The sequence below is a fragment of the Ovis canadensis genome, chromosome 19 (assembly GCF_042477335.2).
Source record: "Ovis canadensis isolate MfBH-ARS-UI-01 breed Bighorn chromosome 19, ARS-UI_OviCan_v2, whole genome shotgun sequence".
NCBI lineage: Eukaryota > Metazoa > Chordata > Mammalia > Artiodactyla > Bovidae > Ovis > Ovis canadensis.
This window is the reverse complement of record NC_091263.1, coordinates 42006711-42024930: the sequence shown is the minus strand read 5'-3', so window position 1 is coordinate 42024930 and position 18220 is coordinate 42006711. Positions and strand designations below refer to the sequence as shown.

Below are 18220 nucleotides of genomic sequence, written 5' to 3'. Positions count from 1 at the left end.
AGACCTCTGTTGTGAAGTAATCTCTTTATTACCTTAGTTTGAAAGGTTCTCTCTACTTGAAAGCACTAACACTGGTTTCTTTAAAACTTTTCTGTAATTCAGGTGTCTCACTCACTTAGATCCACAATACTATGGCTGATGCAAAACTACAAAGCTGTTACTATGCTAATACAAAAACCTTCACACCACATAAACTATAATTATTCAAACATATTGTGTGGTTTTCATTGGGTATATCTATCAATTTATGCAATTTTTATTTTTATTTTTTTATTTATTTTTTAGTTTTTTAGTTTTTAAATTTTAAAATCTTTAATTCCTACATGCGTTCCATTTAATCCTTGAATTTATTTTTCTGGTTAGGGTTTGAATGATACTATGTACCTATATAAATACACAGATATCTACATTTATGTCTCTATAGCATCAGTTCAGTTCACTTCAGTCGCTCAGTACTGTCCGACTCTTTGCGACCCCATGAACTGCAGCACGCCAGGCCTCCCCGTCCATCACCAACTCCCAGAGTTCACCCAGACTCGCTTCCATCGAGTCAGTGATACCATCCAGCCATCTCATCCTCTGTTGTCCCCTTCTCCTCCTGCCCCCAATCCTTCCCAGCATCAGAGTCTTTTCCAATGAGTCAACTCTTCACATGAGGTGGCCAAAATACTGGAATTTAAGCTTTAGCATCATTCCTTCCAAAGAAATTCCAGGGATGATCTCCTTCAGAATGGACTGGTTGGATCTCCTTGCACTCCAAGGGACTCACAGGAGTCTTCTCCAACACCACAGTTCAAAAGCATCAATTCTTCGGTGCTCATCTTTCTTCACAGTCCAACTCTCACATCCATACACGACCACAGGAAAAACCATAGCCTTGACTAGACGGACCTTAGTCGGCAAACTAGATATAAATATAGACATGTGTTTATGCATGTGTGTGTGTGTGTGCTTGGTCACTTCAGTGATGTCTGGCTCTTTGCGACCCCATGGATTGTAGCCCACCAGGCTCCTCTTCCTATTGGATTCTCCAGGCAAGAAAACTGGAGTGGGCAGCCTTACCCTTCTCCAGGGGATCTTTCCAACCCAGGAATTGAAGCTGTGTCTCTTATGTCTCCTGTATTGGCAGGCAGGTTCTTTACCGCTAGCATCACCTCAGAATGTATATAGAGGTTTAATGAAAGAACAACTGTCAACAATCCCTGAGCTAGGCTAGGGAAAGCTTTCCTATTTAACCTAAGTTTCTTATTCACTGACAAACCCATCGTAATTTACCTAAAAACACCAAACAAAACAAAAAACAAAGTACAACCAAAGTAACTAAGTAAGAAATGGATTGAAAATCTTGCCATAAATATGTTACCAAAAAAATTTTTGCCTTATCTTATATTTTTAAATTCATCAGTGAATTCATTTGTCCCCAAGATGAGATCTGAATCTGCGTGTATTATGCTGGAACAGCCCATGACTGAACAACCACAATAAATCTATCATTTAAAGTGCTTCCCCAATTTGGCTTAAGGCTGCAGACCAAGAGGGATAGATATGGGGTTTCTGTTGCCAAGTGATGGCTGAGACCCACTCCAATTTCACATGAACTTGGAGAAGATTCAGCTCTGCAACTTGTTCCATAATTGCTTCGAGCAGCTTTTCCCCTAAGCATCGAGGCCCTGGCTTATCAGTGCTGTTGCTGTCCAAAGAGATAAAAGTAAAATCCAAACCACCAGCCCCGGTGCCATACACTGAGTTTTGGTGTTTCCCCAACATTTTTATGTTAAATCCTAGTCTCCAATGTGATGGTGTTCAGAGGCAGGGCCTCTAGGAGGGGATTTGGTCGTGAGGGTAGATAGAACCTTGATGAACAGGATTAGTGCCCTTATAGACAAGACCTCAGAGAGCTCTCTGGCTCTTTCTGCCTTGTCAAGGAGATAATGAGAAGGCAGATGTCCTTACCAGAATTCAGCCATCCTGGCACCCTGATTCTGGGCATCCATCCTACAGAACTGTGAGAAATAAATTTCCAGTGTTTAAGCCATCCAGTTTATGGCGTTTTGTTGTAAAATCTCAAACTAAGATACCTGTGAAAAAGTGCCTTAAATGTTACCAAATGTGCCCTTGCCTTAAATGTGTTTCCTCTTTTTAACCTCATTTTTATACCTGAAAGTTTCCTTATTCACTGAGGAGATGTTAGAAGTACTTCAAATGGGAGGTTCAGGAGGGAGAAGACATATGCATGCCTATGGTTGATTCATGTTGATGTATGGCAGAAAGCAGCACAATATTGTAGAGCAATTATCCTCCAGTTAAAAATAAAGGCACTTAATAAAACAACTAAAAAAAAGAAATACATCATACAAAGTAGAAGGTTAGAAGGCTTAAAGGGGCTTCCCTGGTGGCTCAGATGGTGAAGATTCCACCTGCAATGCAGGAAAGCCAGGTTTGATACAGAGGTCAGAGAAACATTAATAAACATGAGACAGGGTTGGAGTGACCACCACTTTCCCCCCTTTCCTCTTAAATCATAATCTCAATTTCTCATTGGGCATATTCCCATCCAGGAAAGAAATCTGTATTTCCCAATCTCTATGGTAGCTACATTTGGCTAGGGAACTAACTTTGACAAACTGGGTCAGGGAACTAATTTTCCATGAGGAAAATTGTTGGATGGAACTTCTGGAAAGTTTCTTAAAAGGAAGACCTTGATTTCTACCTTCCTCTCTCCTGTCATCAGGGGATGACACTGGAAAGAATGTCTTTGAAAGGCTGAAGCCATCCAGCAGCCAGCCTGGTTCACGATGGGAAGCTGGAAGCAACAAGATAAAAAAGGTATGTATCTTTGATAAATGTGGACTCTGGGTAGCCTTAACTGCCAACCTTTCAAGAGACCAACCAATCAATGAGTAGCCCAACCTACCAACAAAAACTTCTATGTCTTTCAGCCACTGCTTCTTCCAAAGTTTTATTTATAATGTAGAACAGACTGGTTCCAAAAAGGAAAAGGAGTATGTCAAGGCTGTATATTGTCACCCTGCTTATTTAACTGATATGCAGAGTACATCATGAGAAACGCTGGACTGGAAGAAACACAAGCTGGAATCAAGATTGCCAGGAGAAATCTCAGTAACCTCAGATATGCAGATGACACCACCCTTATGGCAGAAAGTGAAGAGGAACTAAAAAGCCTCTTGATGAAAGTAAAAGAGGAGAGTGAAAAAGTTGGCTTAAAGCTCAACATTCAGAAAATGAAGATCACAGCATCCGGTCCCATCACTTCATGGGAAATAGATGGGGGAACAGTGGAAACAGTGTCAGACTTTGTTTTTTTGGGCTCCAAAATCACTGCAGATGGTGACTGCAGCCATGAAACTAAAAGACACTTACTCCTTGGAAGAAAAGTTATGACCAACCTAGACAGCATATTCAAAAGCAGAGACATTACTTTGCCGACTAAGGTCCGTCTAGTCAAGGCTATGGTTTTCCTGTAGTCATGTATGGATGTGAGAGTTGGACTGTGAAGAAGGCTGAGTGCCGAAGAATTGATGCTTTTGAACTGTGGTGTTGGAGAAGACTCTTGAGAGTCCCTTGGACTTCAAGGAGATCCAACCAGTCCATTCTGAAGGAGATCAGCTCTGAGATTTCTTTGGAAGGAATGATGCTAAAGCTGAAACTCTGGTACTTTGGCCACCTCATGCGAAGAGTTGACTCATTGGAGAAGACTTTGATGCTGGGAGGGGTTGGGGGCAGGAGGAGAAGGGGACAACAGAGGATGAGATGGCTGGATGGCATCACTGACTCGATGGATGCGACTCTGAGTAAACTCCGGGAGTTGGTGATGGACAGGGAGGCCTGGCGTGCTGCAGTTCATGGGGTCACAAAGAGTCGGACACGACTGAGTGACTGAACTGAACTGACTTAACCTCATTGGTCTGTATAGTAAAAGCTATAGTTTTTCCAGTAGTCATGTACAGATGTCAGAGTTGGACCATAAAGGAGGCTGGCACCCAAGAACTAAGGTTTTTGAACTGTGCTGCTGGAGAAGACTTTTGACAGCGAAGAGATCAAACCAGTCAATCCTAAAGGAAATCAACCCTGAATATTCATTGGAAGGACTGATGTTGAAGCTGAAGCTCCAATACCCTTTGGCTACTTGATGAGAAGAACCATTTGTCTGGAAAAGACCCTGATACTGGGAAAGTATGAGGGCAGGGGCAGGGGGTGACAGAAGATGAGATGGTTGGATGGCATCACTGATTCAATGGATGTGAGTTTGAGCAAACTCAGGGAGACCGTCAAGGACAGGGAAGCCTGGTGTGCTGCAGCTCACGGGGTTGCAAAAAGTCAGACATGACTTAGCAACTGAACAATGCTAACAACAACCACTACCCCATTCCTATTGATCGGTGTATCTACAGACAGTGGGTACCATGGTAAATGCTTACTTTATAGCAACTGTATAAGGTGGGAGTTTATCTTTCAGTGTCCTATCTTTTTGCTTTTTCATACTGTTCATGGGGTTCTCAAGGCAAGAATACTGAAGTGGTTTGCCATTCCCCTCTCCAGTGGACCACATTTTGTCAGAACTCTCCACCATGACCTGTCAGTCTTGGGTGGCCCTACATGGCATGGCTTGTAGTTTCATTGAGTTAGACAAGGCTATAGTTCTAGTTTGATTAGTTTTCTGGGATTGTGGTTTTCATTCTGTCTGCCCTCTGAAAGATAAGGATAAGAGGCTTTATGGAAGCTTCCTGATGGGAGAGACTGACTGTGGGGGAAACTGGGTCTTGTTCTGATAGGTGGGGCCATGTTCAGTAAATATTTAATCTATTGATGTGCAGGGCTGTGTTCCCTCCCTGTTGTTTGATGTGAGACCAAACTATGGAAGGAGTAATGAAGATAATGGTCACCTCCTTCAAAAGGTCTTGTGCACCCACGGTTGTATTCAGCACTCCTGACCCTGCAGTAAGCCACGGTCAACCCATGCCTCCACCAGAGACACCTGGACACTCACAGGCAAGTCTGGGTCAGTCTCTTGTGGGGTCCCTGCTCCTTTTTTCTGGGTCCTGGTGCACCCAAGGTTGTCTGTGCCCTCCAAGTCTGTCTCCTCAGTCCTGCATAAGTTCTGTAATCAAATCCACTGGCCTCCAAAGTCAAATTCCCTGGGGGCATTCTTAGTCCCTTTGCCAGATCCCCAGGATGGGAAATCTGTGGTGGGTCCTAGAACTTTCTTAACAGTGTGAGAATTTATTTGGTACAATTGTTCTGCAGTTTGTGGGTCATCTGCTCGGTGGCTCTATGGTGGCGTTAATGGTGACCTCCTCCAGGAAGGCCTATGCCACATGCTTTGTGACCCAGGTCTGCCGCACCCAGAGCCCCTGACCCTGGGACAGGCCACTGTTGAACCGTGCCTCCACAGGAGATACTGACACACTCAAAGGCAGGTCTGGCTCAGTCTCTGTGGGGTCTTTGGGACCTGGCGCACACAAGGTTTTGTTTGAGCCCTCCAAGTGTATCTGGCGGGTATGGGGTTTGATTCTAAACATGATTGTGCCCCTCCTATCGTCTTGTGGGGCTTCTCCTTTGCCTTGGACACACTTTTTTTTTTTTTTGGTTGGTATTCAACATTCTCCTGTTGATGGTTGTTCAGCAGCAACTTGTAATTTGGGAGTTCTCACAGGAGAAGATGAATGTATGTCCTTCTATTATGCCATCTTGCTCCCAATATGAAAAGGCAAAAAAATGTGACACTGAAAGGTGAACTTCCCAGCTGGGTAGGTGCCCAGTATACTACTGGAGAAGACTGGAAATAACTCCAGAAAGAAGGAAGAGACAGGGCCAAAGTGAAAACAATACCCAGTTGTGGATGTGACTGGTGATGGAAATAAATTCCAGTGCTGTAAAGAACGATATTGCATAGGAACCTGGAATGTTAGGTCCATGAATCAAGACAAATAGGAAGCGGTCAAACAGGAGACGGCAAGAGTGAACATCAATGTTTTAGGAATCAGTGAACTAAAATGGATTGGGATGGGTGAATTTAATTGAGATGACCATTTTATCTACTACTGAGGACAAGAATCTCTTAGAAAAAATAGAGTAGCTTTCATAGTCAACAAAAGAGTCCAAAATGCAGTACTTGGGTACAATCTCAAAAATGACAGAATGATCTCTGCTTGTTTCCAAGGCAAACTATTCAATATCACAGTAATCCAAGTCTATGCTCCAACCACTACTGCCCAAGAAGTTGAAGTTGAAATGTTCTATGAACACCTACAACTAGAACTAACACTCAAAAGAGAAGTCCTTTTCATCATAGGGGACTGGAATGCAAAAGTAGGAAGTCAAGAGATACCTGGAGTAACAGGCAAATCTGGCTTTAGAGTACAGAATGAAGCAGGACCAAGGATAACAGAGTTTTGCCAAGAGAATGCTCTGGTCATAGCAACCCTCTTTCAACAACACAGGAGAAGACTCTACACATGGACATCACCAGATGGTCAATACTGAAATCAGGTTGATCATATTCTTTGCAGCCAAAGATGGAGAGGCTCTATACAGTCAGCAAAAACAAGACCAGGAGTTGACTGTGGCTCAGATCATGAAGTCCTATTGCCTAATTCAGACTTAAATTGAAGGAAGTAGGGAAAACCAGTAGACCATTCAGGTATGACCTAAATCAAGTCCCTAATAATTATACAGTGGAAGTGACAAATATATTCAAGGGATTGGATCTGATAGAGTGCCTGAAGAACTATGGATGGAGGTTCGTGACATTGTACAGGAGGCAGTGATCAAGTCCATCCTAAAGAAAAAGAAATGCAAAAAGGCAAAATGGTTGTCTGAGGAGACCTTACAAATAGCTGAGAAAAGTAGAGAAGCTAAGGGAAAGGAGAAAAGGGAAGATATACCCATCTGAATGTGAGTTTCAAAGAATAACAAGGCAAGATAAGAAAGCTTTCCTCAGTGATCAGTGCAAAGAAATAGAGAAAAACATTAGAATGGGAAAGACTAGAGATCTCTTCAAGAAAATTAGAGATACCAAGGGGACATTTCATGCAAAGATGGGCACAATTAAGGACAGAAATTGTTGGACCTAACAGAAGCAGAAGATATTAAGAAGAGATGGCAAGAATACACAGAAGAACTATACAAAAAAGATTTTCATGACCCAGATAACCATGATGGTGTGATCACTCACCTAGAGCCAGACATCTTGGAATGGGAAATCAAGTGGGCCTTAGGTAATTATCACTATGAACAAAGCTAGTGGAGGTGATGGAGTTCCAGTTGAGCTATTTCAAATCCTAAAAGATGATGCTGTGAAAGTGCTACACTCAATATGCCAGCAAATCTGGAAAACTCAGCAGTGGCCAAAGGACTGGAAAAGGCCAGTTTTCATTCCAATCCCAAAGAAAGGCAATGCCAAAGAATTGTCAAACTACCTCACAATTGCACTCATCTCACATGCTAACAAAGTAATACTCTAAATTCTCCAAGCCAGACTTCAACAGTTCATGAACTGAGAACTTCCAGATGTTCAAGCTGGATTTAGAAAAGGCAGAGGAACCAGAGATCAAATTGCCAACATCCATTGGAGCTTTGAAAAAGCAAGAAAGTTCCAGAAAAACATCCTATTTCTGCTTTATTAACTACACCAAAGCCTTTGACTGTGTGGATCACAACAAATTGTAGAAAATTTTTCAAGAGATGGGAATACCAGATCACCTTACCTTCCTCCTGAGCAATTTGTATGTAAGTCAAGAAACAACAATTAGAACCAGAGATGAAACAATAGACTTTCCATATCATGAAAGGAGTACATCAAAGCTGTATACTGTCACCCTGCTTATTTAATTTATATGCAGAGTATATCCTGTGAGATCTGGGCTGGATGAAGCACAAGCTGGAATCAAGACTGCCGAGAGAAATATCAATAACCTCAGATATGCAGATGACACCACCCTTATGGCAGAAAGCAGAGAAGAACTAAAGTGCCTCTTGATGAAAATGAAAGAAGAGAGTGAAAAAGCTGGCTTAAAATTCAACATTCAGAAAACTAAGATCATGGCATCTGGTCCCATCAATCCATGGCAAATAGATGGGAAACAATGGAAACACTGGGCTCCCAAATTACTGCAGATGGTAACTGCCACCATGAAATTAAAAGACACTTGCTCCTTAGAAGTAAAGCTATGACCAACCTTGACAGCATATTAAAAATCAGAGACCTTATTTCGCTGACAAAGATCCATCTAGTCAAAGCTATGTTTTTTCCAGTAGTCATGTATGTATGTGAGAGCTGGACTATAAAGAAAGCTGAGCGCTGAAGAATGGATGCTTCTGAACTGTGGTGTTGGAGAGTCCCTTGGACTGCAAGAAGATCAAACCAGTCAATCCTAAAGGAAATCAACTCTGAGTATTCATTGGAAGTACTGATGCTGAAGTTGAAACTCCAATACTTTGGCCACCTGATGGGAAGAACTGACTGATTGGAAAATACCCTGATGCTGGGAAAGATTGAAGGCAGGAGCAGAAGGGGATGATAGAGGATAAGATACTGGATGGCATCATCAACTCGATGGACATGAGTTTGAGCAAGCTGTGGGAGTTGGTGATTGACAGGGTAGCCTGGCATACTGTAGTCAATGGGGTCATGAAGAGTCAGACATGGCTGAGTAACTGAACTGAAGGTAGGAATTATTATCTCTCTCTTATATATGAGGATATTAATGTTTATAGGTATTAGAGAAGTGACCTAGTGATACTCATGTAGCAAGTGGCCAAGTAAGAAATACCAGGTGAGATTCTAGACCTTAATTTTTTTTGTACATCATCCCATCATTATGTAAACTGAAAGTTGCTCAGTCATCTCCAACTCCTGGGATCCCATGGACTATAGAGTCCATGGAATTCTTCAGGCCAGAATACTGGAGTGGGTACCCATTTCCTACAGCTGCTTTGTAGTTGGATTATTTACCAGTTGAGCCACAAGGGTAGCCCACCATTTTCTAAAGTGGGAGTAAATCTCTCCTGTGTGCCTTCAGCTAAACCTGCTAATCTTTTGTCCTCTTTTAATGTTAAGATTAAAACCTCTGCCTACTATAGGCACTACTGTGAGAACAAGTGTGTTTATTATTGTGCAAAGCATTTAAGTCCTTGGAACATAATTACTATTTAATTTATGTATACAATTAGAAGTCCTTAAAATGCTTTCAACAACAAAAATGTCAACATTTATACAGAAAGGTTTAACTTGCAGCATTGTAAAAATTAAATAGTTTGTATCTTGACCTGTTTAAACTGGCTTGGACAACTAAATTCAAAATCACTAATTACTTTTCTGTTCCAGAAATCTATTCTGTACTGCCTAGCACTTGGTTAGATTGTGTTTCCTAATGGCTCAGTTCACAATTTTGCCTTGTCATCCTGCTGTGGCTGCCTGAGGCATAAAGTATCATATAGTCCCCCACAAAGTATCATAGAAATAGCAGATTGTGTTATCCTAACCAACTCACAAAAATAACTTTGGGACTATAATCTAAAAGCAGTTCAACCTGGCTGTCTGCAGTAAGCCTTAGCAGTTTTGGAAAAGTAAATTTACATTTCTTGGTCTAAGAAATTGCTTTCTTGTTTTCCTCCATCTCCAAAAAGAATAATTTGGACCCCATGACTTCAAAGGCTGAGACCACCTCTCAGATTCTGTGTTTTCTATACACAATGTTGCCCTGAAAATGCTTCATGGTTATGCCCTAGCTATGGAATTCACTCTGGCTATGTGACTTTAGGCAAATTACATAATTCCTCTAAGCTTTAGTTGTTTCATTAGTGACAAGGAGATAATAATATGATATAAATAGCACAGAGCTGCAGAAATATTTAAAGGAAATAATATGTGTGGCATTCTGTATCAGTTTCCTTTTTCTCCAGTTACAAGTTACTATAAACTTAGTGGCCTAAAACAACACACATGTATTATATTATAGTTCTGGAGGTCAGAGGTCCAGTATGGGTCACAGCGGGCTAAAATCAAGGTGTTGTTAGTGTTGTGCTACTTTTTGCTGTCATCGTTGTTGTTCAATCGATAAGTCATGTCAGACTCTTGCAACCCCACGGACTGTAGCCTGCCAGGCTCCTCTGTCCCTGGGATTTCCAAAGGCAAGAATACCGAAGTGTGATGCCTTTCCTCTTCCAGGGGATCTCCGACCCCACCCCACACCCAGCCCCTGCCATCCCCCAGGGATTAAATGAATGTCTTCTGCATTGGGAGGTGGATTCTTTACCACTGAGCCACTTGGGAAGCCCTGTGTTACTCTGGAAGGTTCTGAAATCATTTTCTGCTCCTTCATATTGTTGGAAGAATTCACTTCATTAAAGTTGTGGGACTGATATCCCTATTTCCTTGCTGACTGTCAACTGAGGATTTTCCCAATTGATAGAGGAATCTGGAATTCCTTTGCACATTGGCCCCCTCCCACCATCTTCAAAGTCAGCAGTCCCAATTAGGGTCTCCCTCATGCTGGAAATCTCTCCTGCACCTTCCTTCATTATCATACATTTCTTTCAAACACTTGTGCTATCTTCTTCCCCTTTCAAGTGCCCAACCAGAGGATCCAAGATAATCTCCCCATTTTAAGTTGTTGGCAACCTCAATTTCACCTTTAACTTTCATTATCTTTTGTCATGTGACATAATATAATCAAATTCTCCAGAAGAAGGACATGGACATGTTTGTGGCTATCATTCCACTTATCAGAAGCTTTCAGCACAAGGTTCCAAGGGGAAGTACTCAATCAATAATAACAATACCCAATACTTATGTTTACTCTCTGCCAGGTTCTGACCTAAGTGCAGTATAGATATTTATGGGTTTTATCCACATACCAACCCTCATAATGTGATATATGTGCTAATTCTATTAATTAACAAATGAGGACTCAAAACACACAAAGAGTAAGTCACTTCCTTGATCTGGTAAAAGAATACAGATTGGAACCCGACAGTCTTGCTCCAAAATCTGTGCTTTTAACTAAGCCCTATTCTGCTTCTTCATTTTAAATGTTATCATAGCAGTCAGGAAATCAAGAGAGCCTTTGCTTAAACTAATACCCATAAAATTACTTCAACATAGGGCAACAAGATTGATATTCATCGGGCGTATGCTGCTGTCTTCTATTTTCTTTGCCCTGAGACGTTGGGCCACCAGGAGCTGAGAGAGAGCCTGGGTCCAGGGCCTGCATTCTTTTGTCATTCCAGTTTTGAGTCTTACCAGTCAAATGGGGAAGAAACTCATTTCTAAAATACTCTATGTTGGAAGAGGTGAGGTACATCTGTTTTTATATTTCAAAACCTGATTAGTATCATCTCAAGAGTATCACAAACAAAAATACTGCTATTGTGGTTCCTGAACACCTCACATTTTATTGAAATGCTACTGTATTTCATTTCATGTTGAAAGCCTCCTTCAGCATTGCTATGGAAGGCAAGAAGCAGGTAAATCACCACCTTTATGGGCAACAGAATACCTTTCACTTTCCTGAACGATCACCTCTCCTTTCTTCCAGGAGGAGAGTGCCCTGGGGGAAGCTCTGGGTTTACAATCCAAGTTGACCTCACTGCCCACCTGCACCTGAATCAACTTTTTCATTGGGGTCTTTGAAAAATCTGGAGCAGAAGCTGAAAAAGAAGAAAGAATATGAATTTGATTTTATTTCTTTAAATTCCCATAAATTCCAAAGGTTGACTTTATAATGATTTTTTTTAAAGGTTCTTGACAGGTGAGCTATTACTACATGATTTATTTGACTGACTGGGGACCACTTACAAGATGTTTTCAATGCTCAAAAGCTAATTCCTACTATTGTGTTTTCTGGCAAGTCCTAATTCTTGAGACAGTTACTTTATATGAAAATTTTAAGTTTACCATGAGCTTTTAAAATAGCTCAATCACAAATTTAATAACACTAAAAACATTTATCATAGAATGTTCTTGAAAGTTCCATAAAGATAACAGGGTCAGTCTCTCTCGTGACTTCAAAGACAGTGTGTGGCGCAGTGCCTGACAGTCAGTGGGTACTCAGCAATGTTTATTGAGTAAAGGCTGAGTGCTGAACACTTATTCTCTTGTATAAACATTATCAAGATCTATTATAAACATTATTAAGATCTATTATAAAATTTTCATGTGGTTAGCTTTTACTTCAAAGTTGGAGAAGTATAACATGCATTATTACACTATGTTACAATATTCCATTAAATACTATCATCTGTAGAAAACACGTTTGCTAATAATGCATGGAATGCTTATCTTGAAACAATGTCTCTGAACATTCAAGAGACAAAATGATATATCATTTGAAGGAAAGTATATGTTAATCAGAAAATCATCTTCCTTTTACTGCAAATGTGGAAAAAAGTTAAGAACTCAGTACATTTCTATAAATATCTAATCTTCTTTCCTATGGCATATCCCAGGGAATATAATTTATTTTTTAATAACTGGATATCATACAATGAATTATATGATACCTATATGTGATTGCAGATAAAGAAGATATGTTATCTTGGAGGTTGCTGGCCTTAAAAATTAAGATTCTAAGAGAATGCTGCTGCTGCTGCTGCTGCTTCAGTCGTGTCAGACTCTGTGTGACCCCATAGACGGCAGGCTCCGCCATCCCTGGGATTCTCCAGGCAAGAACACTGGAGTGGGTTGCCATTTCCTTCTCCAATGCAGGAAAGTGAAAAGTGAAAGTGAAGTCGCTCAGTCGTGTCTGACTCTTCGCGACCCCATGGACTGCAGCCCACCAGGCTCCTCCGTCCATGGGATGTTCCAGATGAGAGTACTGGAGTGGGCTGCCATTGCCTTCTCCAAGTCTAAGAGAATAATTTTTACTAAAACAAGCCAAAAATATCTTTATATATTAGTATAATCTCTTTCTAAACATAGGTCATATTTTTTTCCCATACAAAAACCCCATGCAACACTAGGCAGAGATTGATTTGGTTTAAGATGAATCAACTATGGTTTATAAGACTAATTAAGAGTACAGCAGGCTTCAACGTCAGATATGTGCACATTCCACCTCCTGTCTGTTGTAATACCATATGTCTCTGTCATGGATAATACCAGCCAGATTTTCAGGTGATGATCTGCTCTTCCCAGGCTTTAGTCTTCTTGGTACAGGTGATGTGTTTCTAACTTCCAGGCACCAAGAGACACCTGTTTTCCTTAAACCAGTGTTTTTCCATGAAACATATAACATTTTGGCTATCTTGGGCACTGAAGGACATTGAGCAGTCTCTCTGGCATCTGTCTGCAAGATGCCAGGAGCATATGCAGGCTCCATCCTTTGTTATTATACCCTTACACTGTGGCAGCCAAAAATGTCTCCAGACATTTCCCACTATTTCCAGGGTGCAAAACCGTCCCCAGTAGGGAAGCACTGAGTTAGATCAATCAGGACTGTGACTTGCACTTAAGCAATTAAGAAAGCTATCCTTCTTTCACTAGATTGACTCTGATAATGAAAATTGAATGTCCTGGGGATCATCATATGAGGCCTGAGAGTGGTGATGATGTTAGAACCCTGAGTCAAATCAAACTGAAATCCAAATTCTCTATTTTAATTACAATGAACAATAAATTTCCCCACTCCCCTTCTCTCTCCCTCTTTCCCACCCTCTTCCTTGTTCTCTTCCCTCCTCCTTCCCTCCTACCCTTCCTTTCTTCCTCCTCTCTTTCTTTCCTATCTATACTATATGTTATGCCCTGACAATTTTGGTTGGACTTGAAGTCATTTGCACCTTACAGTGTCTTTTCTGGACAATGGGTCTAAACATAACATTTTCTTTCTTAAGTAGTTGAGCCTCGGTTAGTTAAAGCTCTGGTGTGCCCCAAACTTGAAGCTTCCAGCAGAGTTATTAAAGACAAAGACAACAACTCCTTTTGGATCAATAAACTATTGATTTGAATTTTGATATTTAATTTTATGGACCAGCAACTGAGAACACCAGAGTCACTTATTCTCCTAAAAGGTACTAATTAGTTCATACTATTGGTGCTGGATAAGGATGTTTTAGCTCAACACTCTCTCCCTATTGTTTCTCTATTTCCAACTTTGGGTTTAATTCTGGCCGTAATTGCTGCTTTTCCTTAGAAATCATTAAATTGTATGCCTCGATTAAAAACTCTGCATGATTCTGCTGCGATACTGAAAAGGTTATTAGATGTAGGAATCTAATATGAAAGGTAAATATTTCTGCTTCTGGCAAAAATGGAGGATTTAAGAAAAATAAATTAAGATGAGAAAGTTGGTCTTACCCATGACCTTGAGCTCAGCACTAGAATAGACGAGACCATGTTTGTTCTCTGCTATGCACTGGAACATGCCAGAATCGGTCACATTTAGGTTTGATATTGTAAGGGCACCATTTTCTATCTGTATTCTCTCCTAGACAATAATAAAAATGCCTTGCATATAAATGTATATACCATTTTAGATGAAAAATGATAACCACTGAATATTGTTTCAATCATGCAACAGTGTCCTTAATTTCCCTCATAGTATTAGGCAATCTGACCTGAAATTTAAATGATTCCCTTATTTGAAATGCTGAGAATGACTTAACAGCTAGACATTAAAAATACTCATAAATCTACTGCAGTCAAAAAGTATATAAGTAAAATAAATAACAAAGCATAAATGGAAAATATTGCAACTATTTCATTTTTCCCTATGGATAAAGTTGCAGATTTTAAGAAATGTACCAGGTTTCCAACCCATGAACTGGAAAGGTTTTCACCAGTTTTTAAAGATGGTGACGATAACCCTGTATGCGAGACAGCAAAAGAGACACAGATGCATAGAACAGACTTTTGGACCCTGTGGGAGAGGGAGAGGGTGAGATGATTTGGGAGAATGGCATTGAAACATGTACAATATCACGTAAGAAATGAATCGCCAGTCTAGGTTCGATGCAGGATACAGGATGCTTGGGGCTGGTGCACTGGGATGACCCAGAGAGATGGTATGGGGAGGGAGGTGGCAGGGGGTTCAGGATTGGGAACTCATGTACACCTGTGGCAGATTCATGTTGATGTATGGCAAAACCAATACAGTATTGTAAAGTAAAATAAAGTAAAATTTAAAAAAAATTTAAAAAATAAAAATAAAATCATGCAAATTGAAGACATAATAAATTCTGTGTATTAAAAAGGGTGCTGGAAAACATATATCTATTTAAGGTTTGTAGGTATTATGAATGGTTATGTGGAGAAATTTGAAGGAACATAAGTGACTTAGTACAACAATTTTTAAAAAGTGCAAAAATTACGTGGCTTGAGAAGTGACTGAGAAAATACTCATTTAACAAGGTAAGGATATAACTGATACACTTATTCTCCAGAGGCCATCCATGTTATCAAACAGGAAAAATGGAAATCACATTCTATGTATGATTAAAATAAAGCCTTCTCTAATTTCAAAATGAAAAAAAAAAGTACAGTGGACCTTTGAACAACAAAGTTTGAACTATGGGGGGGGTCCACTTACTTGCATACTTTTTCATTGAAAACTGCAGATACTACAGGACCTCACAGTCCCTGGTTGGTTGCATCCATGGATCAGGGACACAGAGAACTGATTATAAATTATACAAGAGCTAACACTTGCATTGTTCATAGGTTGACTTTATATCATGAACTAAATTCATAAAATAATCTTTCTCCAATGAAATTCAATACTGAAAATATTTCCTCCTTGGAAGACTGGGTACTTGATTTTATCCTTTTTTCCCTTGCACCACTTCTCAGATGAATGTGATAAAAACTCTTCAGATGAATGTGTGCAAACTCACCAGTTTACTCTGGCAGTTGGTACCAGAAAAGGCATTTATACAAAGTGGGAAAAAGGCGTATTAACCAGGCACATGACCTTACCTCAAGCACAAGGGCTTCTCCATTTTTCAACCATCGGTAGGAAGGTTTGGGCTTACCACTAGCCCGACATTCCCAGTAAAGACTGTCCTCCACTGCTAATTCTACATCTTTTATGAGTTGAACCCAATGAGGCTTTGCTGCAATGAAAAAAAAAGAAATTCAAACCACTCCACAATAAAAAACAAATACTTTATCTACATAAATATAAGTGGATATGACTATGGGCAATAACAGATTAATGTAAACTAATGTAATGTAAGTGGCTAAATTGTATTTAATTCACTAGGTATTTACTAAGTTGGTATGTGAAACATTTCTAGATTTGAGAATGGATGTTACAATCTGCCCTTTCCTGAGTCAAATTCATTATGCTTTCTGTTTTCAAAATTCTGGGCACTGTATTACGTTCTTCAGATATCAGCAGAAAAATGCAGGTACACAAACTATATAGATTTTCTTGTCCAAGTACATTTTTGAATTATGAGCTCACAACTGATGACAACTTAATATGTGAATGACGGCAGATACCAGTCTTAATTATGCACTAAAAATCAGCATCAATAGAAGAGAAACTTGTATAGCAGAAGAAAAAAAAATATTTCCTTCAAGTTAGAAATAACTCTTAATTAAATACAAACCAGTGAACATCTTATGAACCTCTGTGCAAATTAAAATGAAAGCAGGGAAAGATGGATAAATTCATTCAATTTGAATCAAACGATTTTTTATGAAAAAGAAGTAACTCATGCAACTTTAAATTATGTATGCAAATCAGTTGCATCAAGTGGATTTATCATTTTTACTTACATTTTGAAGACACTTGGGAAGTCCTTTTACAGATGAAAGCAACATACCACTCACAATGAAAGTCACTCAACATTCAAAGTATATTCAGCCAAATCTCAGTCTATGTTTTAGCTCTGAGACTAGGAGGTGAGATGTCTTCCCGGTTCCACATTGCATTATACATGTGATGTGTACTTCGGGGTTCACATTTGCATCCTCCATATGAAGAAAGATTTTATCTATTTCTATTTAATTTCAACCATGGGAAGATTTGTCTTTCTGTTTATATCTCATAAAATTGCCTTTTCTATAAATGAAACAGAAACTACAGCTATTCAGCTTTTAGAGAAAATGTACCCATCGAAGTTTTACCTTATTTTGTCTTTTTATAAAATATAAATGGCTTGCCCAATCTGAAGGATAATTCAGTCCCAAATCACTCCTCTCTACTCTATATTGAAACACACTGTCTTCTTTCAGGAATTAATCAGCCTAGGTGGGATGAGACGACAATAGACTCACATATGATCCCTTGACTGAGGCTCAAGTTTCTAGTAAAATTGTCCACTGGCTTCTCATGGTACTGTTCTTCAAATGGAAAGATAATTTGCTGGACTAAGCAAATCCTAAGATTGCAATTGCCACATAATGTGATTTATCCCCTTATTCCATCATATGAGATTCAAATATTCTACTGGACCATTTTTTACATGAAATATCAGAGCAGATAATCAGAGAACTGCAAGGCATTTATTGAATATACTAGACTTCAGACAGAATTTTAAAGTAACTTTCATGAAACTTTCTAATTGATTTCTGATTTTTTTTTAATTGAGTTTTTTTTTTCATTTTATTTTTTGGCTACACTGCACTGCATATGGTATCTTAGTTTTCTGATGAGGGAGCAAACCTGTGACCCCTGCAATGAAAGTGCAGAGTCCTAATCACTGGACCACCAGGAGTTCCCTCTATTTCTTAGGTACATATAAAAATGGACTAAAGCAACCATCTGCGTCATTTACTAAGTATAGCGGATGATGTTTGTTGCCTACGTGTATCCATTTTCTCTCTTCTTTATTCCTAAGATGCCCTAATTTTTTATTGAATTATCTTCTCTTCTACAAAATCGAGGGAAACCTGACCATATTCTGTGTTCCAAAAAAGGCTCGTAAGTTGTTTAAGCCAATTCGCCTTGTTGGTGATTGGTTTAGGAATGAACACGCAGCCAATGAGATCTGAGAAGTGAGCTGCAAGATGTTTTAGAGAAAGGAAGCATGCACAAGAACTAATGTGCTGGTCACTGCTGGTAGCCATTCTATGACTGTCAGGGAAATCAACATGCAGAGGAAGGGGAAAGGTAAGGGCAGAAAGAAACACCACAGAGAAATTGAGCCAGGGCCTGATTATAAGACACTTAAATGTCAGCTTAGCTTTGAATGTCTTGCCAAACAAGCAAACAAGGGTTTATTATTAGTGCAGGACTGCCATTCCACAGAGCTAAAA

General features: G+C 39.7%; 1 protein-coding gene across 1 annotated transcript in view; it reads right to left on the bottom strand.

The window, feature by feature from the left end:
- CNTN3 (contactin 3) overlaps positions 1-18220 on the bottom strand; it is a 403835-nt gene that overhangs the window by 112644 nt on the left and 272971 nt on the right. Inside the window, exons 9-11 of the mRNA XM_069562133.1 lie at positions 15932-16068; positions 14315-14444; positions 11520-11670 (exon numbers count right to left, since the gene is read on the bottom strand). Coding sequence (XP_069418234.1) covers positions 11520-11670; positions 14315-14444; positions 15932-16068 — 418 coding nt within the window. The remainder of the gene's footprint in view (positions 1-11519; positions 11671-14314; positions 14445-15931; positions 16069-18220) is intronic.